The sequence below is a fragment of the Camarhynchus parvulus genome, chromosome 7 (genome assembly GCF_901933205.1).
Source record: "Camarhynchus parvulus chromosome 7, STF_HiC, whole genome shotgun sequence".
NCBI classification, from domain to species: Eukaryota; Metazoa; Chordata; class Aves; order Passeriformes; family Thraupidae; genus Camarhynchus; species Camarhynchus parvulus.
Genome location: NC_044577.1, coordinates 18,809,842 through 18,833,290, shown reverse-complemented (window position 1 = coordinate 18,833,290; position 23,449 = coordinate 18,809,842). Strand labels below are relative to the sequence as shown.

The window sequence follows — 23,449 nt, the reverse complement described above, 5'->3', positions numbered from 1 at the left end:
TGTTTTCATACTAGTGAATGTTCAATCTGTGTATAGATTTATGACAACCACAAGTGCACTCTAGATATTTATGAATAATACTGGAAATGGTCTGAAAGCACACTTTTGGGCTAAAAAATAATAAGACAAGTGAAAGATAGAAATCAGTAACCAAATACAGGACATTCCCACACAGAAATCCGAGTATGTAACACCCACATCTAACTACAAATCTGCTCCATAGCTAACCTTTGGTTTAATTTTGTCAAATTTGCCTAACTTGAAGGAAGGCAGAAGTACTGGAATTGTATGTCCAGTTGTATGTCCTCACTGGATCTGGCTCATGCTAGACTTCTTTCCTACAGCTGGTGCTTTGCGTGCACACATCACCAGTTGGCCCTGTAGGCATCAGCTGATTCAATTTTTAAATGGTAGCTCTTATGCATGGTTCCTGTACAGGGACAGGTCTCATATCACAGGCAACAGCTAAGCTATAGCTTGGGTTAAGTCTACTGTAAAGGTATGAGTTCCAAGTTTCAAGAGGGATTGAGCAATGGCAGCACTAAGACATACTCACAGCATAAATAAATAAACTAATGAAAAAGTTGGATTAGAATCACAGATTCATAGAATGGCTAGGGCTGGAAGGGACCTTATATATAATCTAGTTTCAACCTCCCTGCCATTGGCAGGGACTCCTTCCACTAAACCAGTTGCTCAGAGCTCCTTCCAACCCAGGCTTGAGCAATGCCAGAGACGAGGCATCCACAACTTCTCTGGGAAATCTGCTCTAGTGCCTCACCACTATCACAAAGAATTAGTTCTTAATATCTAATCTAAACTTACTCACTCAGTTTGAATCCGTTTCCCCCTTGTCCTGTCACTATGGACTCTTGTAAAAAGTCTCTCCCCATTTTCCTTCATCTACTAGAAAATCATGCTCGGGTCACTCCTAAACCTTCTCTTTTCCAGGCTGAACAAACCCAGTTCTCTCAGCCTTTCTATGTAGGAGAGATAGATTGCTCCATCTCTCTAATTATCTTGGTGGTGTTCATCTGGGCTCACTCAGTGTCACTAGTTCAGTGTAATCCTCCAGTGAGGAAGCAGTTTTAGCTTCATCTACATTACTGACTACAGGGATTTAATTGCATTGATTTAAGAGCTATAACTGGGAAATTGATGCAAGGACTATGAAGATGCGCTTTTATGCATTTTAAAACACATAATTAGCTTAAAGCTAAAAAAACTCAAAGCATCATATTCTGACATCTTTTCTAAAACAAATTAATTTTAAATAATTTAAAATATATTTCATTCATCTTCCTTTGATTTAAAACATCAAATATTTTTGATGACATTTTACAAAGCTGGTTTTCATTCAACAGTATGACCGTCAGCAGTGTAGGCATTGTCTCAGGCATTGGAAACAAAAGTTCACTACACACGTGCCATATTTTTAAGCACATGAATACAGCACTGCAGATGAGTACAGCCTTTCACTGTTAAAAGATCTCTTCAACTCATCTCAGGTCAAAGTTTTATAAAAAATGAAAACATTTCACTGTGGTCTTTTGTATTTTTTTGAACTGAATATGCAGCTTCAGATCTGCTAAACAGTCTTCTATATTGCCAATTATTTAAAAGCTAATTTAGAATGTCAAAGAGTTTTACAGTCATCCTTTGTTACACAATAATGACCAGCTATGGTATTGCCTGGAATGAAAAACTCACTGGAGTTACTGCAACACTGCACTTCCCATATTCCACCAGAATGGGCACATGGCAAAAAAAAATTGATTTTTCAGAAATATTTAGAAACAAATATACATTTCCAGTTCACGGACATTCCTGCTCTGAAAGCCTTCAAAACATACCTTGGTAGTTTGGGAAGTGCTGGTAAAAGGGAGCCTGTTCGTCTGTAGTTGAAAAAGCCTCCGACCGCTAACACTCCAATGATGATGATCAGTATGACTGTCAGCAACACTGCTACTGCTGCTGCCAAAGACAGGAGAATGAGAAAACATTCAAGCAAGCATAGTTCAGTGCAAAAAAAGAGCCCAGAGAATTAAAAGCCTGAACCTGAACAGGTATCATGGTGAGGTATTACAAATTCTTTAGCTCAAATGTCAAGTGCAATATATTCTTGAAGCTTACTTGTTCCGGGAGGGACTCCTTTTGACAATCCTATTTCACAATAATTCCCAGTGTAACCATAAGAACATCTGTAAATGTAAAAAGGACAGCTGACTGAATGGCTTTTATTAAGTTTGGGATCTCAGCTTTATGATTACATTTTGAAATGTTTATCTACAACCCAGAAATTTTAACTCCATGCTCAATAATTATATATTGAACTGACTGTATGTAAATATAGTATGTCTCCTATATTCAGAGAACTAAAAGTGAAAATAAAAAGTGCTGAGTCAGAGGTCTGGTTTCAGTGGAGCACTGGTGGCACCTGCTGGCTGTTCCAAGCGACATTTATTGAGAGTCACTTTTCCATTGTTATAATTTTGAGGTATAGCATTTTAGAATCTTCAGAGGTTTGCATCTTTGGGTTTTTGGTTTTGGGGGTTGTTTGGTGTTTTTTTCCCCAAACTGATACATTTACATTACTTATTTGTTGATATTTTTATGCATGTGTTTTTCCATAATTGTTATAAAAATGCTACTGCAGATGTATGACACCTTCAGAAGTGTTTCCAACAGATTTCAAGGAGTTTAACTGTTTCATGAGACTAAACCAGCAGAGTCTGAGCCAGGACTACCCTAACAACATACAGACTTACTTGCATTTGGGAAGGCTGCTTTCATCTATATAGCACGTTCCACCGTTCATGCACCTGCAAGCTGGTGGCATTGTGGGAGGGGATTCAATAGCTGCAAAATTCAGAAGCCACATATGCATTACCAAGATATCCTCAACAAACCAAATAATATCAATAATGCATTTTCTTTGTCTCTATAGATCTTGCATGTGCAAATTCACAGGCTGCTTTTCAGAGTTTTTGTTTTTGATAGTACATGTGCTTGCTGCTCATGTCTATTTTTTCTGCCAAATCAGCTTAAATTAATTGAAGCAAAACCTCTTCTCAGAACATAACAACTTAGCAGAGTGTAGGCACAGTCAGCTCAAGAGCTGTGTATCTGCTCACTTCCTTTTTTTCATTCAATACAGCCCAACACCACCCTTCAAACCTCTCCATTCAGAATGCAGCAATGCTTTCTCTCTTTTGTCCGGACCCTTCCATTCTACCAGCAGGAAGTTGTACAGAGAAGGCCAAACTGGAACACAATTACTTATGAAGAAAAGCAATGGATGGAAATACACATAGAGGAAGAGCATTATTCTAATGCTGAATCAAGTGGGGAAAAAAATCATACTAGTCTTCAGTAAGAGCTCTGGATATACTGTCAGAAAAGTGTACTTAATATAGGAAAAGCCCGGGATCTGAGCCATTATTATAGGCTATAGATTGAGGATGGACATAAATCACAAAATTGTTACCATCCAGAAGAAGGAAGTGTGTTGCTACAATGTTTCTTACGGGTAAAACACCCTTCAAGTAAATGAGGTACAAGAAACAGGAAAGGCAGAGGTTTTACAGGCTGTTTCTCAGTAGCTGCAATAGGGCCAAATAAACTAAATATATGTACAAAAATTATGTTTGGTCACTGCACAAGACCAGTTTTCTTAATTCCCAAACATTTTATATAAAGCAGTGCGAGTAAAGAATATCAAATTCAGTGTCTCCAGAGCAATAAGCAGCAATTAGCAAACACAATCAACACAGTTATTGATCCCTAATTTAAACACATATTGCATATATTCATTCACTATTACATATTACTATAACCTCTTTCTGCAGCTCACATCACATGGCAATAGAAAATATCACTACTAATTATTAAGAAAATGTAATTTAGAGGTAAGGCAGTGTCAAAGTGATAACATTTTCTCTTTCAGTGAAATAAGAATATAATTCGGAGAAAATTAACCATAGGAAAGATGCCAGACATAATACTACAAATCAGAATACATTAAAGATACATTTCAAGGAGAAGTACAAGGACATCTGGCTACCACCCACACCACTGTAAGCTAAGAATGCAGACTCTCAGCTAGAGAGAACTAGAAATTCTGCAGTGGTATTTTCACTGTTCTCAGTAAAGGCTGAGAAATTCTATTTGATTTGTGCTCCTGGAAGCACTGTGAGGGTTCTGCTGCAATGCAACAAATGCATTGCAAGCATGAAATTCTACTGCCTAAAAGACTCTCCAGAGTATAGTTATCCAGAAGTTATCTCTGTCCACACTCTTGAGTTCTGTAAACTTTAACTTTCTATGATACTGATTAAGTAAGAGCTTCTACAGAATTGTAAACAAAATTGTTAACAATAATTTGTCAGAAATTCTTAGTTCTGAAATCAAGACATTCTTAAAAAAATATTTTGAAAATTCAAAAATATTTTGGAATTTCAAAACAAAAATCAGAAAGTGTGACCAGTTTTGTAGCTGGGTCTGCTCTGGATGGATTGACAGACCTATATCCATTTTACAAATGACACGCAAAGACATTAAAGAAAATGTACAAGATGACCACAAATCAGTGATGACTGAGAATAAAAGCCAGATATTCTGACTTACCAATATCTATTACATCAGTTAGTATATCTCTCCATACTTCTAATTCAGTAATGTATTTGTATTCCTAAAGAAAAGCTTCTGTTGCTTTCATTTCCAGTTTGACAAATTACTCTACCTGCATCACATTCCGTGCTGCTGCCTTCTAGGAACCGAGTCCCTTGAGGACATGAGCAGGTGTATCCTCCTGGTCTCAGCAAGCAGAGGTGGCTGCAGACATCTTTACAAGGATTAGGCACTGAAAAAGTGACAAAGTGATAAAGATTTGAAGAAGCAATGCAGCATATTCCTGAGGTAAGGCAGGGCAATTCCATAGTCAGTTGTGTCAACACACCATTTATACTAAAACCTTCTCTCTGCCTTTTCTTACACCCTTACATTCTAAAGGAAGAGACAATTGCTGCTGAGAGCCCATATAGCACCAGGAACAAACTACTCCAAGTATTGAATGATCTGCACTTTGCCAGATAAATATATATTACGACTGTTCTCGTGAGGGAGGGGGAAAAGAGAAATGACATGGTCATATTTTAGAGACTCAAAAGACCAGTGTGTGGTGTTCCACTGTTGATTTCGAGTGTGCAGAAAATACTTGTCAGCCTCTATTTAATTTTTAGGTTTTCAGAAACTAATATTATCATTTACTTATAGACACATTATCAAAAGTTTACTAAGCTCTTTACAGACATCAATCCCAACTTCAGTTTCACAGCAGGAAATGGCTCACTGGGATCCTGACTGCCCACCTGATTGATTGTATCTGTGCTGGTGATAGATGCGCACTTGGGTAAGCCACGGATTTACGGTCAGAACTTTCACTTTTTCTCCATTTCCAAATTTATCCTTCTTCCAGACTTCTCCTCGTTCTTTAGCTATCCAATATAAATGGCCTTCAAAGATATCAAGGCTGTATGGACTGCCTACTTCTCAAAGAAACGAAATAAAAGACTGTTAGCAAGCAAATCTTCAGTAGAACAGACAAAACTGCTGTTCTTCAGCTTAAATACATGATTTATTGTTTTCCTTTTAAGACACATGCAGTCATATATTTATATCCTCATGTGTTCTTCATGTCTCAGTGCCCACACTGAGTAATACTGATTAATAGTATACATAAAAAACAAGAATCTAGTTTTCCACATTATTTCCTATTTGGGTCACGAACTCCACTCTGGGAGTCCAGTTACCAGGCATCCCTGAGCCTGGTGTGCTATTGATCACTGTATAAAGGAGAAAACACTACCAAGACTTAATGTTGAAAAGCTCCCAAATATAGCCCCACTTGTGAAGCCCAAGTGCTTGTTAGCACACATCTTGGTTACTATTAATAGTATAGTACATTCTTACCTCCATGTAGTACAATGGTTCTGTCTGTCCCATCAGGTCTCATGGATTCAATTATATTTTCCTTAGAATCACTCCAATAGATCCTATCATTGTTCAAATAATCAATAGAAAGACCAGTTGGCCAGCCAAGGTCTTCAGAGACCAGAGTTTGTCTTTGTTGTCCATCCATCCAGGCACATTCAATTTTTGGCTGCCTTCCCCAGTCAGTCCAATACATGAGCCTGAAAGGACAGAATGAGAAATGGATATGGTTCAGAACTTGGTCACTGTGATTATCCTTTGGAGTTTCATGGAAAAGGTCAGTAATGGAAAAAAAAAGCTGTTCAGCAGCTTATGTTTTGCAGATATGATTGAGAAGGTCACAGAGAGCTCACTGAGCAATAAATACTGAAAGAACATCCATCAGTCACAATAAAGCTGTAGCATCCATGTCACTTCAGGGAGCTATGCTGCTGTACTCCAGCTGAGAGAAGCACATATCACAATATCTCATGATCTACCATTTAATCCAAGTTGCAGCAAGCCCTGCTATTGAATGTACAAGTGCATTTACATTGCTTTTCCCCGTGGAGGAGGTTATGACTGTCCTGCTTGGAGCTGGTGAAGAGACAATCCCATCTATTTCCCTGTTTCAGTAGTATCTGAGAAATCTGGTGGGCACATTATGATGTAGAAAAGTGATTTTTATTTGAACCATCTGGCCTTGTCACCAACACAAGCATCCATGTTAAATATAATCCTAAAATGCTTTCCCATGCTCACAAACTTTGCCATGTTAGTAAAAGGAAGTTCCAGAAAACATTCCCTTAACCTTTCCTGAAAAATTTACCACTGTGTGATTTTTTGGTTTTGAATAGCATTGGAAATAATTCTGGTAAGTCCTGCAATACTCACCCATGTTTTGGATTGACAGCAATAGCTGCTGGCTGATCCAGGTGAGAAAAGATAAGCCATTTTCTATACCGTCCATCTAATTTTGCCACCTCTATGCGATTAGTCCCTGCATCAGTCCAGTAAAGATGTCTGAATTACATAAAACACAAAACATTCCAAAAGTAAATAGTTTACACTTGGAAGAGGAATAAAAAAAATTAAGACACACTCTATCAAACTTGAAGAAAATTAATATAAAGAACCTGTATTGATTACTGAACTTGTATAGAATATACAGACCCTAAATATAGGTAAGTTTAGTAAATGTGTGTGATCTGTTGGCTCACTTGTTTTTTTCCTGTGAAAACGTTTCTGCAGCTACCTCTGGTTCCTGTCAAATAACCTTCATTGAAGGACTACTGAAAACTTTCATTGTTACTTTTAAGCAACAGAAGTGGCTAATAAGCATCTTTAAAGACTCTGTTTTTCAGGAGATGATGAGGTTCATTACAAGTAAAAATTCATTTACCCTGTAATTTATGCAGCAGCTCTGGAGATATCCAGCTTATTAGTTCACAGCTCCTCTCTAGACTATTGTCTTCTGACAGAGACACTAATGAATAAATTGTTCCCCTATCAGATGAAAATGCTTTTAGTCCTAATAAACAGGGTGCTCAGACTACTCTTCCTTGAATTTTGTTTATCAATATCATCATGCCTTTATAATTTTTTGACCTTAGATAATAAACAGATTCATTATTATGCACTCACTAATCATATGGTGCCTTCTGCTTGAATAAATTATCTCCTAGCTGACCTGGGAATGTGAAAAAAATACTGTAATTTCTATTTGGCAGATGAGCAGCAAAACTAAGTGCCTTAAACCACACGTAGCATTTTATATAATGTGCAGATAATGAACGTAGTTTTTTAAACATTGTTCTGAAATCAGAGCAGCACTATGCTTGAAGTGCTGAAGTTGCTCAGCAATATGAAGCTGAAGCCTCATCAGGATGCTTGTGATATATATCCTGGATGCATCAGGTTCCTCTCAATATTAATACCACATCAGCTACAGCTATGCCTGTCCACCACATCCTTTAACACTTATATTGCAAGATGAAATGACACTGTAAACCATAAATCAAACTTCCAAGAGTCAGGCCCAACTTTGTCCCAGCTCTTCTCCAAGGTAATAAACATATGGAGTGATCTCATGATTTCTATGATTAAGTTTAAAAAATTACCATGTTTTAGGCTAAAAAAACCCACAGTCAGTAAACAGAGAAAGACCTCTGAAACACAATTACAAAAACTTAACCGTTTTCTGAGAAAACACATCTATTCATCAAACTTCAGAGCTCCTTCTGTTTTAGGGTTGCTCATACAGCACAGGGTTGGTAAGGAATGAGCAAAGATAAAAGATAAAATTCTATTGTGGGCTGGGGAGCTTTCCTGCCATCAGCAAAGAAAGCTTGTTCCCTGGAGCATACCTAAGTCATTGAAGAAGAATCCATCTAATATGGAGGCTTGTGTATTATCACTTTATTGACACACAACTGATCTGCCAGTTGCACAGAATATGTGATGCAGTCAGCCACATGCACACCTATTAACCTGCTGTCTGGGCAAGGACAGCTTACTACATTGTTCTGACCTACCTTCAGACTAGACATATTCAGAGACAATCCATAAGGAATAAAAAAAGTGGATTTTGCACAGCCTGATCAAATTCACAAACTGACACATTGAAGCTACAGCATTTTTCTAGCTTTTCAGTGTGCTTACCTTCCAACCCAGTCAACAGCTAACCCATCAGGATTAACTATGTATTTGAGATTCAAGTCAACTTCCTTTGTTGGATTGTTCCTGCTGCTGTCAAACGTGGGGAGATAAGCACGTTTGATGGCTCCAAACTCAGAACCTTGTCCCAGAATGCTGAAGTACACAATACCTTAAAAAAAGATGAGAAATGTCTAGTTAATTATGTATTTGTCAAAAATTCTAATTTTTCTGAGGCTCTTATGTGAAGTTACCAGCCCCATTTATTTATGAGTAAGATTGTGTTAGTGTGTAAATTCTTAAATCATCCATTATATGCAAGATACACACGTAAAGTCATCTCAAGCTAGATCATCAAGAAATATATATCACATTTTTCAAGAGCAGAGGATCTTAGCTCTGAAACCTTTACACATGATTTTGAGAGTAATTTAGACTCATAACCCTAAGGAGCAAGTACAGCCCAGGGCCCTGTGGAAATAGCAAAGAAAGGGAACTTGAGGAATAAGTAAAAATATAAGTTAATATAGGAATCTATTGGCCATTCCTGCTTAGTATAAGTTCTTGCAAGACTTGGGCCAGGTTTGGGAACTGCAGAGGCAAAAGAAAAAGGAAGGGATTAATAACAATCTTCTATTGCATCATAATCCTAAAGAACCACAATTCTACAGCTAAACTCACACTAAAATGAAAGGAAAACCAGATCAAAATCCAGCTAAACTAAATTAAAGCAATAAAAGAAATCCCAGTGATGCTGGAGAATGAGTAGATGGAAGGGGCACATTCACTGGAGACCTGGCCAGTTGACCTAATCTGATTTTGCTTTCCAGTGTAAATTAAACACCCATGCTGCAGAAATGCATCTTTTTAAACCAACCACTGCATGATTGAGTATTAGCATACTCACTCAGGCCTATTCCTTCAGGGTCCCAGTCATAATCCAGAGCTTGGATGCGCTCCTGGTTATCGATATAGTCAGAGTACTGTTCTGATGAGATGTTGTACCTTCGAATGCGCACATTATCTGGCAGCAGTAGCAATGGAGGATTACCTGCAAAACAATCATGAATTTATTTTGATGTATTTCTCATTTTACAAAAAACAGATGAAAGTAATTTCTAATTAAAACTAAATGGGATTTTCACAAGTTGCATCTGTACAAGAAACAGAGGGAATCTAAGGCCTCTCCTAAAGCTTCAGAGATATCCAAACTTTCCAAAATTCATAAAATTTGAAATGATTACCACTGAGGGTAGTATTATCCCTTTCACCATAGACCTTGCACAGACATAATTCCTTAAAAATTCTTAAAAATTCTATTGTTGGCATATCACCACATCTCAAAACCAGAATGCCACTACACACTATGCGGTTCCACTCTCCCCCTCAAAGTACAGCAAGTAATTTTGAAAATACAAATAAATTGCCAGTCCCTTAAGCCATGACATGTCCAACTTCTACCTTAAAGTTTGTGAATTCTAATGGCTCCATATTCAGATGAATGTTTTTCTGGCCACAGTTTAATTTTGGGTTAGCCTGATAACATCCCATAACACCCTCATTTATGAAGGCTGTGAGATTGTATGACAAAGCAGGGCAGAGTTCTATTCTACAGAAATAGAACTTAGACACAACAAATTTCATTGTTACCAGCTATAATTATATTATCTTCGATCACTTAGCCTTCAATACTTTGTGTGTCTAGATGCTTCCTGAACAAACTCTGTGAAGAAGGGTGTCAAAGAACTGGATTTCTGACACAGGCACAAACAGGCAGCCAGGCAGAAACTGAAGTGTAAATGTCTTTTGCATTTCCAGTCTAACACTCAGCATTAAATATTTGCTGAACTAGGCCCCTGGATGGGTAACCTGGAGACTTCATTTTCTTGTAGCATTTTTCATGTTACAAATAATTTTTAGATTTCAAAACCTCCAGTAGTGCGTAAGTTTGGTCACAGGCATTCTGTTCTGAAGATTTTACCAATTGACTAGGCACACCGTATGTCTATCACTTAGCTCTTAAAGCTGTTAAAGTGTAACTACTTTTCTAGATACAGTAGTGCTTTCAGTTTTTAGATAATGCTGCTCCATTGTCACTTTTTTCTCTTTTCTTCACCTCTTTATTTTTATTATTACTGATATACTACTATTATTTTCTGAGTCAACTCTGCCTATTCAAGGACTGCCACACATGGTAGTCACTGCACTGCGGTATGATAAAAAGCCAATGACTGATTTGAAACACTGGCCTGAAAGTCCTTCTGTTCGTGTGCATCAGTCCAAGAACAATGAATGGCAACCTGTCATCAAACTGCCTTTGATTTATACCAGTTTAATGCAACTTTTTTCTGATGCATTATTTTGTTGAAAAAAAATCCAAACTTCAGGAATGGGCAACATTAATTTCCTTCTGATGATATCCACAGGACAACAGGTTTTTGTTTGCAGAAAATTTCAGGAGAAATGAAGGCAGGCATACAAATCAAGGTATCATGTCTAATGTTTACAATTGGAAGCAGAGATGAGCACTTTCATTCCTAATTATGGAATAGGTGGAATACACAGATAGTATTATCTTACAGAATAAGGTTTGGCTTTCATTATCCTCTTCTTATAAAAGAGGATAATGAGGATTATAAAAGAGGATTACATTCATTAAGTTGCTATACAGCACTTGCTCTTTACAGGTGGCAGTCAATCTCGCTATCAGTTAACATACCATCAGCTGCACACTGCTTCCCTTGTTGATCACCCACAGACCTGAAGCCATCTGCACAGAAACATTCATAGCTTCCTTTGGAATTCTTGCAGTCCTGGGTGCATGTTCCAAAGATCTCACACTCATTGATATCTAGACACAAGAAGAGAAAAGATTCCTAAAACTTGATTTCTTTCTTGTTTAGTCTCTAGGAGTCTCAGGGGTGACCTCATTGCTCTATAAAATTCCCTGAAGGGAGGCTGGTAAGTGAGGTGGGGGCTGGACTCTTTTATGCTGCCTGCAGTGAGAGGAGTGATGAAATGGCCTTAAGATGAGACAGGGGAAATTCAGATTAGATATTAGAAAAAAACTTTCACTCTAAGGGTGGTCAAGCATCAGAGTAGGTTGCCCAGGGAGGTGGAGTCGCCATCCCTGGAGGTGTTTCAGATACATCTTCATCTGGTGCTGGCTGATGGTTTAGTGATTTAGGGGTTACAGTGGTGGTGCTGGGTTGATGGTTGGATTGGATATTCTTAAAGGCCTCTTCCAACCTTGATGATTTTATGCTGGTCATCTTTACTCCATGAAATGGAAGGTTTGTGCCTTCCCCACATACTCTAAAAGATCAGTGACCTCATAGGTGATCCTTAAAATCAGCATCTATTACCAAACAGAACTCCTCATCACTCATCTGCTGTTTACCATGTCTTAACTACACACTGCCAATAGTTACTCCAACCCTGCTTAACAGGTTTATTTTCAGAGATGCATTTTTGATCATGTATTTTTGTGTTAAATCAATAAGGCAAGACAAAAGATGAGGTATGACTAAAATGAGATGCAAGAGCAAAGCTTTCTTGAAATGCTGAAGACAAGACACATAGTCCTCAGAAACTATATCAGCAGGCAGGAAAGGGAGGGGTGGCCTTGGATCATTTTTAATAAAACCACACAAATTGTCCACAGGAGCTGGGAGAAACAAGCAGAAGGGTTCTCATGAAAACATACTGAAACACCAACTGGGAAGGTACTATATCACATGACCACAAACCATGGCCTTTGAGTAGACTCCTCACCACATTTTATCTGCATAAAATCCAGGGCAAAAATATGGCACAACACACTTTTACTGTACGTCTCTTTGAGAACAGAGCAGAAGGAGAGCATAACCTGCAGTAAGTTTGTTTTCAATAAGGAAAAAAAATAAACAATCACATTTCTATCCCCAGATTGCAAAGATATGACAAAACCTATGTGCTGTAAAACAAAAAAATATCTACAGCCAACAAAAGCTTAAAAGAAGTCTTAACTGTGGAGCCAATCTTTTGTTGAATGAAGCATAGATGTTAGGAAATATGATTCAGTGGCAGAACTTTTTCAGAAGCATCTGATAAATGTATAAAAATCCTGTTAGAATGTGAAAATAAGTGGTCACATTAGAATGATGAAGTGACAGGTGAACACTTATCAGCAAGAAGACATTTATAAGATTAAAAATACCTTCACAGGAGTTGCGATTATTTTCACTGGCCTTGTACCCTGGCCTACAGGAACAGATAAAGCCTCCTTCATTCAGATTGGTACAGTTATGTTCACAGATATTTTCGGAACAAGTTCGCTCTGTACCAGGATCTGAAAGAAAAAAAATGAAGAAAATTATACAATTATAACCAAAAAATGAAATTATAAGGGGAATGCATAATAATTTTGATCATTATTACAATTAAAAATAATTTTCAGATAGATTAAGTTAGTTTCATTTCCTTTTTTTTTCTAATTAAAATTGAAGACAACAGTAACCACTGGTTAAGAGAGCTGTCAACGAGTGAAGAGGGTCAAGAAAATATCCATAATCATTAAAGCACACCTTCCTTAACAGAAATTACATTCTAACTTACCACCAATCTGCAGCAACTGCAGAATTTAAGAGATTTGAATCTAATGCCTAACTTTGCCAACAGGGCTCATTCTTATCCAGTGCTTTCTTATCAGCTGAACAAGAAATACTCTCAACTGATATCAAGTATAACACAGGCCCCACATTATTAACATCTGGAAACTAGAGAGAAGATGGCATGTAGTTCATGCCAAACCTAATCTAAAGCCTACTGCAGACAATACAGGTCATTGCACAGAATGCACTGCCCTTTAAAACATTCCTATAATGGAAAAGCCAAGTCAGGGATAATAGTCAGTCTGTAACAGATAATGAAAATTATACACATGTTAAAGTACATATAGAGATCTATTGGTTTATATATACTCTATATATGCATAAAATACTTGAGTACAAATGCAAATCTGTTATATAAGCAGAAAAGATAAATAGTATGCTTATTGGAAGATCATAAGAAAAAGATACAGATGTATAGCAAAAACTTTACATTAAGCTGATTATGTTCTTTTTACATAAACACTCCAGCGCTGATTAAACTAAGTTTAAACAACTAATTTCATATACATGTAGAAGCATAAATTCGTTGTACACATACACACACAAGTATTCCACTTTCATTATAGCAGGTATTTGAAAGGCTCCAAATGTCCCCATCTGATCTGTATTCACATTTATCCCCAAAGAGCTAAACGCAGACATCAGGTGGTGTCTGTTTCACACTGCTTCATTGCCTTTTTATACTTCTATATTTTCATCAAGAGACCATGGGGATGGTAATTGAAACAGAGAAATTAGCTGCTTCAAAATGGACTACACTATAGGCTTCCAAGTGATTTGTGTTTTGGAAGTCTACTGGATTGCAAATCACCCGTGTAGCATTTGCACACATTCACTTGATGCCATCACAGCCTGACAAATTGAAATTACAAGTGTATGCTCATATTACCACTCTGCAGCTGTCTATATATTGACATAAAATGTTAGGATTTTGTTTTGGTTTTTTCTGAGGAATATCTCAGGAAAAGTTTTGGTTATTTTATGGAATACCTCTCATGTCAAAGTTCAAGTCAGAGCTTTTACATTTAAATGGATATTAGTAAATATATAATAAATAGTGCATAAAAGCTATACAGAGGATCTGAGAGGGCCAACAGGCAAAGGACTAGCGGTCCTTAAAGCATTCTGTGGTCATGTCTGTAAAAAGGAAAATAGAAGCATCTCAATATACTTTTATTTTTAACGGGGCTAGAGCAACATGTATCAGTTCAGAGTCTGCCTACTAATAACTCCATAGGTTGGTCTATTGCAATTATGGTCAAAATAGTGGATGTTCTTGCCTCTGTAACACAACAAGATCAAAACCAATATCAAATCTTTTTTTTTTTTTGGATGCATAAATACTCTAAGCCTAAAAAAGACTGTATTCAGAGCACTGAATTTCATGGAACGATGAAATTATTCAAGCTGGAAAAGATCTTTAAGATCATCAGGTTGTATTATAAACCAAACACTGCCAAGACCCACTAAGCCATGTCTCTAAGTAGCACATCTATATGTTTTTGGAAGACACATACAAAAAAATGAAAACAGAACAGAATTAAAACAAAATAAATTAAAATAATGAAAGAATGAAAACAGTAAATATTGTCCTCGCTAACTGAATAATCCTAGAACAGGCTTATTAAAAAACAATAAGGAAATTCACATAGGCTACTTAAAAAACAATACTTCTTAGTATGGTATTCAAGAAAAAACATTCATTGCTTTCAGTTTCAGAAATATCTATTTCAACAGCATTGTAATTTTGTATTTTATTGATATTATTACTTACTGCAGCCTATTTCATCAAAATGGTCTCCACAGTCATCGTAATTGTCGCAGACATAATGTAGGGGAATGCAATTTCCATTACTGCACTTGAATTCTTCAGCTTTACAAGGTCTTGGGGTTGGCTCTCTACCTACAATCAAGAAAAGAAACATTCCTCTGTCACAGTTTAAACTATGAAGTACCAACAGACAGCCCTATTGCCCATTGCTAATGAGGAAGATGATGCCATCTGGTAAAACAGTGGCAAGGCTACTTTGGAGGTCTGTATAAAGTTAAAACCATAACCAAGATGTAACATCCTGATTTCTAGTCATATCTCCATGAATTGAAAGAAGTCCTGCTGTTTTATAAAAAAGACAGAAGGAAAATTCTTTGTGTTAACAGTTGACTAAACTTTCCTTTTAATAGTGCAAACTTATTAATATCCTTTAATGATATACTTCATACACCTACTGCAGACTTCAAGAAATTATAGAGATATTAGTAAACTATTAACATTTAGAATATTGTACAATAAAGCCAGCAAATAATATCATTAAGCAACTAAAAATATTATTACACTTGAAAATGTACAGCACAGTCAGCGAGAACTACATAAGATTTCTGAGGGCAAAAACCTACTGAATATTAACAGAGCCACAACTTCAGGAAGTACTACCATTTGTTTATTTTAAAAGTCCCAGCTAGCCATCTCATCCCAATTTTACCATACAGCCAAACTCTTTCCTCTTTCTCCTTTTAGGTAGAGCTCATAATAAGATGAGCAAATATGTAGCTGGTGCTTATAATAAAATCTAGTATTGTTTGAAAATCATGCTCTTTACTTTTCATACAAATGTTTGCCCATTTTTGCTACTTGTACAGAGAGCTATAAAGACATAGTACCAAATAACCATAGCTAAAATGATTTCATAGTGAGCTCTTGTTTTCATTATCTAAGCTTAACTTTGACATCCCTTTGGTATTATTAAATATTAAGCACATCAAAATTACTGAATTTGATGCTCAGTTTTTGTAAACATACAGTGTTCCTCTTTCTCGTCACTTCCATCTCTGCAGTCGTCCTCCTGGTTGCACAGCTCATGACTGTATATACAGCGATTGTTGTCGCACCGGAAACGGAATGGAGATTCACAAGCAATATCCACTAAAAGCACAGAGGTCAATCAGTCACATTTTGATACTTCAGGCCACTGGGTCACAAATTATTCATATCACTTTTCTCTTGGAACATTTATATGTTTTGTATATTTCAAAAGGTGAGGAGGCATTCAGACAAAAAAACATTTTCTGCATATTTTGGTGATTGTATGTTAGGACGTTAGACTTTTTTTATCAGAACACATTTGGCCAAAGACAAATTCTCTAACTACATATAACACTGAGGTTTTTAGGTTTGTTTATGAAGAAAATTGACTGCAAATCCAACATGTTATTTAAGTGCATTACTAACAAAACCAGTTTAAGTAGCACCTCCAACACCTAATTATTAGACCTCAAGTCAGGACTTCTTAGCCATATTTACAAAGATGTCCTGGCAACACTAATAGCTTTGAAAGTTCAGCACTTGTGACAATATGCATTATCTGAATTAATATTTTATTTCAAACTGACGTTCTTATTTTTGATAACCAACTTGAAAAATGTGAAATAGTGAAACGTGAATAGTGAAGCTTATCTCTGATACGCTTCCCCCTACTTTCATAACCACGTATACAAACATCTGCAAAGCAGTGAGAAATACTGCCGCAGAATGAAGTGAACTTGCATGTAAAGCAAAATTCTTAGCACTCATCCCAAATAATTACAATTTATTTTCTAATTGATCTATTATATTTAGAGATTAAGCATATTGTTCATTTTAATATCATTTCTCTCTCTTACAGCAAAGATGGAGTTCTTCATCAGAGTCATCTCCACAATCATTATCCCCATCACATTTCCAGTATGGCTGAATACAGACATGGTTTTTGCATTCAAACAGCATGGGTGGACAGTATGTACCATTAGGATACCTTGTTGCTGAAAAAAAAAGAAAATTATTACATTTTCATTTACAATAAAAATGTTATGTTTTTATGAAAAATAGTCAATCCAACCCCATATTGCTTTTAAAAACACTTAAGTCCATAATAGGAGATACTATATGAAGTGCTTCAAAAATGTACAGCAACAACAGGCTGCAACGACTGAAGAGTTCTTCACAGCTACAAGTAATGAATTCAGGTTTAAATGAAGAGTGAAACAAGTTATGTTAGACAAGCTTTTGAAAATAAACAAATTAATTTAACAAATGCTACTTTAATTTGTTATTGACAAATCTAGTTCAATAAAAAAGATAATTAACCTCACTTGCACCAAACGGGAATAATTGAAGAAGCATGTAAGATATGCAATTTCAAAAGGAGTCATGTTGATACAGCAAAAAGCTCCCACTCATATTCTGTAAAAACTGTGAAAGGAACTTAACTAAACCAAAGAAAAACCAAAAATATTATTCTATCATCCTATATAAATAAACCATACCCTTGCCCTTTCAATACCTTCTCATACATTTTATCCTCCATTTAAGAACAGTCAAATGTTTTATAACTCAGGTTCTGAAAGACAACTGCTGTGATGTATGTCACAGGATGTGGTAACCATCAGAAATATAAAGATAGTACTGCACAGATGCCCTTTCTTAAAGCACAGGTGTTAAAATTAAGTACATGGAAAGATGTACAGAACTGCCCTGATACCAACATGAAGAGAAAGGAATTCTCCCAAGTACTGAAGCCTAAGATCATGGGAACACGTAAGTCAGAACCAGCACATCAGTATCACCCAAAAAGCCAATGTCAGTCAATGCAGACAGAGCACAGAGGGAATATTTTCATTCCAACTGGGAACAATACTTTCTGGGTAAACAGCTGCAGCTGTAGATCCAAGCAAGCTACAGACTTTTTTTTCACAGTAGATCAATATCCCAAAGGAAAACAGAAATGGAAAAGTGTATTATTTCCTTGGGTTCACTGACATTTTAGGACACTTTACCCTACTTTGAGTACTATAGAAAACAATCTCATTGTTAGAATTTGGTACAACTGAAACAGTTTGGTTCTTGCAGTGCTCACGGGATAGTGAAAAATTTTAATTCGATCACATGTGTATCTTCTCCTGGACTTGGTAAACTCATTCATTTCCTACCATTAAGAATGTGGTTACAATTAGTGTAAGAGACGGCAACCCATTATTATGTTAAAATGCTGATTCAAAATATTATGCTTATCCTGAATTTTTACTAAAATCACTGAGTATTGTAGAATTCTATATCTCTAAGGAGTCATCTCTTAAAAATAGGGAAAAGTGCAAATATTCCTGGAAGTGAGCACAATGAGCACCAACTGCAAAGCTTATAACTCACGACAAGTTGCTTCATCAGAGAAATCAAGGCAGTCTGCATTTCCATCACATCTGAAGCGCTCTGCAACACAGTGTCCACTATCACACTGGAAATAACCTGGGTGGCAGGTTCTCAGCTCTGAAAAGATGAAGAAGTGACTGTTGAAAAATCTTGTTCAAAGACAGAAAATCTTTTTATATTTTGAAAACAATCTTCTAAAAATGCTGGAAAATCTCAGACTACTAAAACTGTGGTATTCTCTATTTTTGGTGGAGTGACTAACATGACAGGGTGAACTTTACTTCTTTAAAGATGCTTCCCATAAAAGATCATTTTGCAGAATAATTCATCACATTAGAAACAAGAGCATGAACATGTAAGAGGTAGCATTCAGATAATACACACCACAGTCACGTTCATCTGAATTGTCCTCACAGTCGTCATCATGGTCGCAGATCCACCGGGAAGGAATGCAGTGCAGGTTGTCACAACGGTATTCACTTTCCGTGCACTCACGAGGACCTTCATTTAAAATCAATGTACAAATAGGAAAAGTTTACCAGATGTAGAGTTAAACATCCACACCTATCTCATTGAACCAGACAAAAGTAATGCGGGCAGAGGTAAAATCTTAAAAATTAAATTATGTTAAAACACCATTACCCCCAAGTACTCTTTACATATGGTAGATATTCCATGTCCCTCTTGACACAGAAAAAAGGAAAATCACTGCAGACTTTGTTTCAAAACAGAATTATACAGAAACTTTTAATTCAAATTAGAGAAAAAAGATCCATTATTATTGTTTAAGAAACTATACATTTGTGCACAGGATAAAATTCAAACGTCACTTCTCAGTGGAAAACAGGAATTTGTGTTATTGTGATGACTGGATGGATTAGTGGTTTTATGCATCCTTTATATCAGTGTGGCATTTCAGCAAATAAAAGAGACACCACCATATAAAACAAAGAAGGGTTGCATTTGAGACCTGCCTTGTTCTCATAAAAAAATAGAAGGATATTTAAGTCAAAAGTGGAACTGTATAATTATGCAGAAAACAAGAACTCACTGCAGTTATGCTCATCAGAGTTATCTCCACAGTCATCATCTCCATCACACTTCCAGCGCAGCGGGATACATCGATGATTGTCACAACGGAAATCTCCAGAAGGACTGCAAGTCATCTCCTCTGAAGTGTAGACAGTTTGACAACAAAACAGCACACAAAATTAGCATTTTGTCTTTGCAAAGCAACAATCTTCGCCCAGGTACATTATTACTGAGGGCTTTCAGAAAATCTGGGTGTTTGCAAATTGGAGCAATATTCTAGGCACAAAGTTATGTTGAAATGACCTCCTCCAAACTCACCACAGCCTTGTTCATCACTGTTGTCTCTACAGTCATCATTCCCATTGCACACTGCCCACAATGGTACACAACGGTAGTTGGTTCTACAGCTGAATTGTGTGTGATTGTCACATCGATAAGCAGGTCCCACTGAAAGAGGCAGTTGTCAAAATTAATTGTGTTACTTAGCCATTAACCATCCTCCTTGCTTCTCTGCCTCTCCTAACCTTTTATGATTTACAGTCAATTATTTTGATGAAAAAGAGCTATCTGATAATTTTAGTGTTGTAAAAGAGAAAGCATTAAATGAATCTGATTTTACTATCTTTGCCAATCTATGCTGCTTGTGTTCTGCATATGCTACAAACCCATCACAGGATCAAGTCACACTCATTGTGTTTTTCCCTAAACTATTCAGACCTGGTGACACTGGCAATAGCCCCAAATGTGGAAGCCAGAGGAGGCAGCTTGTCCTCAGATGGCAAAAAACTGGTCATAAGTTCTTGAAGACGCCCATTAGTTCAGAGAGATGTGCTAGAGCATATAGAAAAACCCAAGCATTAAGAAAGTCAGAGTGAGATGCTTCCAGTTTCTGATAATCTGGCCACGATAAATAGGCTTTCTCTCCTTCAAGAATATGCAAACAGTAAATTATCACATAGTCTCTACGTTTTCTAACACTCTTTACTACACAAATGCAATTAGCTTGCAGAAAATACACCTTTCCAATAAACTTTCAATCTCAGGAAAATTAAATTATGTGGTTAACTCTGCTTTTAGTGCACTTTAATGTAGGCATTTTACTACAGCTGTGTGCTTACTGCATTCGTGGAATGGCTCATCAGAGTTGTCACCACAATCATCATCCACATCACACTTCCAGGACTGTGGGATACAGCGGCCATTGTCACATTTAAATTGGCCTGGGGGACAGGTTCTACTGGCACAGTGAGCACTGTCTTCATCCGAGTTGTCACCACAGTCATCCTCTCTATCACACTGCCAGGCTTCTGGGATACATCGTTTGTTGGCACACTGCCACTGATGAGTTTCACACTGGTGATTAGCTGAAAGAATACAGATCAGCTGTTAGGATACTGAAACTTACAGAAATCATCTGCTGCTGTTATATCAATTGAGCCCTTACGTTTAAATCAACAGTTAAAAACAAAGCCAGAAAGAAATTTAGAATGTCACATTTACTTGCCCAGTTAAAGCAGTTAAGGTACATATTTCTAACATGACATGTCACATTTCCCCCAGGTATCTTCAGACAAGCTCACTAAGGCTCTACAGTTTTCTAGGAGCAAGACATATACTACCTTCTGCTAAAGCAGAGGGAAGTAAACTCAGCATTCAACATGATTGAGGCAGGGTCTCCCACTCACTTCACAGAGGAGCTTAAGTGGCATTTTGGCTCTGGCCATGCCATCAGCTTAGGTGTGTATTGCCTGATGAGCCTGTTTCTCTACGAATGAACATGACAGAAAACATAGGAGAATACTATGCTAATATCACCTGCACAACCTAGAAAAACATAGCCTCTATTCCCAAAGGGCAAAGCACTGAAAGGTGGTATCAGTAGTGCTGGCAAACTGGGGTAGCTCTGAAAACAGAAGTCAAAACTTATCTCTACCTCCAGAATTTCCTGCCATACTCCACTCTACTACTTTCTTTTACATACACTGCCAAACTGTTCCAGAGAAAACAGTGTATTGTAATTTCCATTAACATTCTAGACCAAAGGATTCTGTTACCATGCACGAGATAACAAGTAAAAGGAATTACATAGGCCTAAACTGATTTTTATTGTAACCAGTATATTACGTTGTACCCAGCATTACACAGCTGCCATACTTCTACTTTTAAATTCCCCTGTGGCACACTTAAAATCTTAGCTACTTGAAACTCAGTTAAAATTGACACTTCATTTAATTCTGTCATTGTTAGAACCATGTTGGAATAGAAGGCAATGACACAATCAGTTATACAACCACGCTGCTTTCCCCTTTGCTTTATATTACTTGCTTGCAGCTGCCAGAACTACATTATTTACAAAGAGAGAAGGAAGGATAGGCTTTTTAAATTAGACATAAGCATGTGGAATAGCATAGGTTTTTAAGGAGATAACATTATTCCACAAGCATAATTATGCTACATTTCTATAAGACTGCTATCACAAACTGCTCTCCAAAACAAATCTTCCCACATGAACTGGATTTTGTGCAATGCAGAGGATGTAATAACTTTGTCCCATCACACAAAGTAGAATAGAGGAAAAATTGGACTGACCTGGGCATTAGGAAGCCCTAGACTCTTCATAATCACCACAGCTTTACTCAGAGCAAAACAAAGTTAGACCTGTTTCTAAGATTTTATAACTCGATGGTAATTTACCTCAGTGCAAATCTGTCCTGGAGGTATAGAAACTGTTATGTTTTGATATAGTACATTTTTGCTCTCCTTTACCCTGCTTACACAGAGGTAAATTGCTCCAGCAAGTGCAAGACTACAGAAGACTGCATCTGTCTATCTCACCTTTTTATCTTTGAAAAAGGGATAGTGATTATGAAATTTATATGTCGATTACGTGTTTTATACTGGTAAAACAGCTTAATTTATGTACTGGAACATACCACAAAGTACAGGATCTTCGTCTGATCTGTCATGGCAATCCGGCTGGGCATTGCACAAGAAATGTGAACTTGTGCAGTTCCCATCATTGCACTGGAACTGCCCCACAGGACAGTACCGGTGCGGACAAGTTGGGGGCTCATCTGAGCCATCTCGACAGTCCCTCTGCCTGTCACATTTCCACCAGATGGGAATACACCTACAAAGAGAAAACAGCGTGTTCTTTGTTGAGGATATGGCTTTACAGATGTACAACCATCCTTTTACAGGACAAAAGACAGTCTTGTCTTAGTAATATTTATTGAAACATCCAAAACATCTTGAATTTTATGTCTTCTATTTCATATGTCAAATGCTAATAAAATGTCAGAATATTGTCACCAGAAACAGATGATAAACAGATGATATTGGTAGACCTCTAGAAGGAAGTTCCCAGAAAATAATAAAGAAATAATTTTTATGCTTATTTGTGGTAAACATCTCTGATATTTTTAGATCAATCATTTAATGAAGTAATATTTCACTAATTCACCCAAATTTTAGCACAAAAAATTTCACTAGGGATTATCATTATAACACTGCTTCAAAATGCAACCAAATAAGCACACCTGCCTCATAGGCTCCAGGGTGATACATCAGTACAATAGCTCTTATATTGCCCTTTCTCTCCCTCCACTGCTGTCTCAGTAAAAGGGGTTAGAAATGTGCCCTCACATCAGCTAAATGGCTTTCCTGGGACACTGACAGACAGTATATATATATTTGGCAGAAACAGATACATTGTAAAAGATGTTTAAAAAAATATTAAATTCCAGGTTTGAGAATTCAACAAGAAATGGTTTCTGGAGGTACATGCTTCTAACAACCCAAACTTCGCTACATCAGCAATGCCTATAATAGAAAGAAAAGTTAAAAAGTACTACTTAAGGAACCAGCCTAGAAGTACTTTTCCAAAATGAAAGCCTGTCTTCCTGTCTTTTCCTAGTTTTCTCTCTGCAACCATGTCACAAATTCATAATGAAAACAGAAG

General features: G+C 36.9%; 1 protein-coding gene across 2 annotated transcripts in view; it reads right to left on the bottom strand.

Annotated features, from left to right (window-relative positions):
• LRP2 (LDL receptor related protein 2) overlaps positions 1–23,449 on the bottom strand; it is a 111,702-nt gene that overhangs the window by 6,028 nt on the left and 82,225 nt on the right. For both annotated transcript variants that reach the window (XM_030952221.1, XM_030952222.1), the window contains 20 exons: positions 22,422–22,618; positions 20,607–20,852; positions 19,807–19,935; positions 19,508–19,627; positions 18,841–18,957; positions 18,457–18,573; positions 16,935–17,072; positions 16,075–16,197; positions 15,052–15,180; positions 12,824–12,955; positions 11,345–11,476; positions 9,533–9,676; positions 8,632–8,797; positions 6,865–6,993; positions 5,971–6,191; positions 5,370–5,546; positions 4,742–4,861; positions 2,769–2,859; positions 2,134–2,201; positions 1,854–1,971 (listed from right to left, as the gene is read on the bottom strand). In XM_030952221.1, coding sequence (XP_030808081.1) covers positions 1,854–1,971; positions 2,134–2,201; positions 2,769–2,859; positions 4,742–4,861; positions 5,370–5,546; positions 5,971–6,191; positions 6,865–6,993; positions 8,632–8,797; positions 9,533–9,676; positions 11,345–11,476; positions 12,824–12,955; positions 15,052–15,180; positions 16,075–16,197; positions 16,935–17,072; positions 18,457–18,573; positions 18,841–18,957; positions 19,508–19,627; positions 19,807–19,935; positions 20,607–20,852; positions 22,422–22,618 — 2,814 coding nt within the window. The remainder of the gene's footprint in view (positions 1–1,853; positions 1,972–2,133; positions 2,202–2,768; positions 2,860–4,741; positions 4,862–5,369; positions 5,547–5,970; positions 6,192–6,864; positions 6,994–8,631; positions 8,798–9,532; positions 9,677–11,344; positions 11,477–12,823; positions 12,956–15,051; positions 15,181–16,074; positions 16,198–16,934; positions 17,073–18,456; positions 18,574–18,840; positions 18,958–19,507; positions 19,628–19,806; positions 19,936–20,606; positions 20,853–22,421; positions 22,619–23,449) is intronic.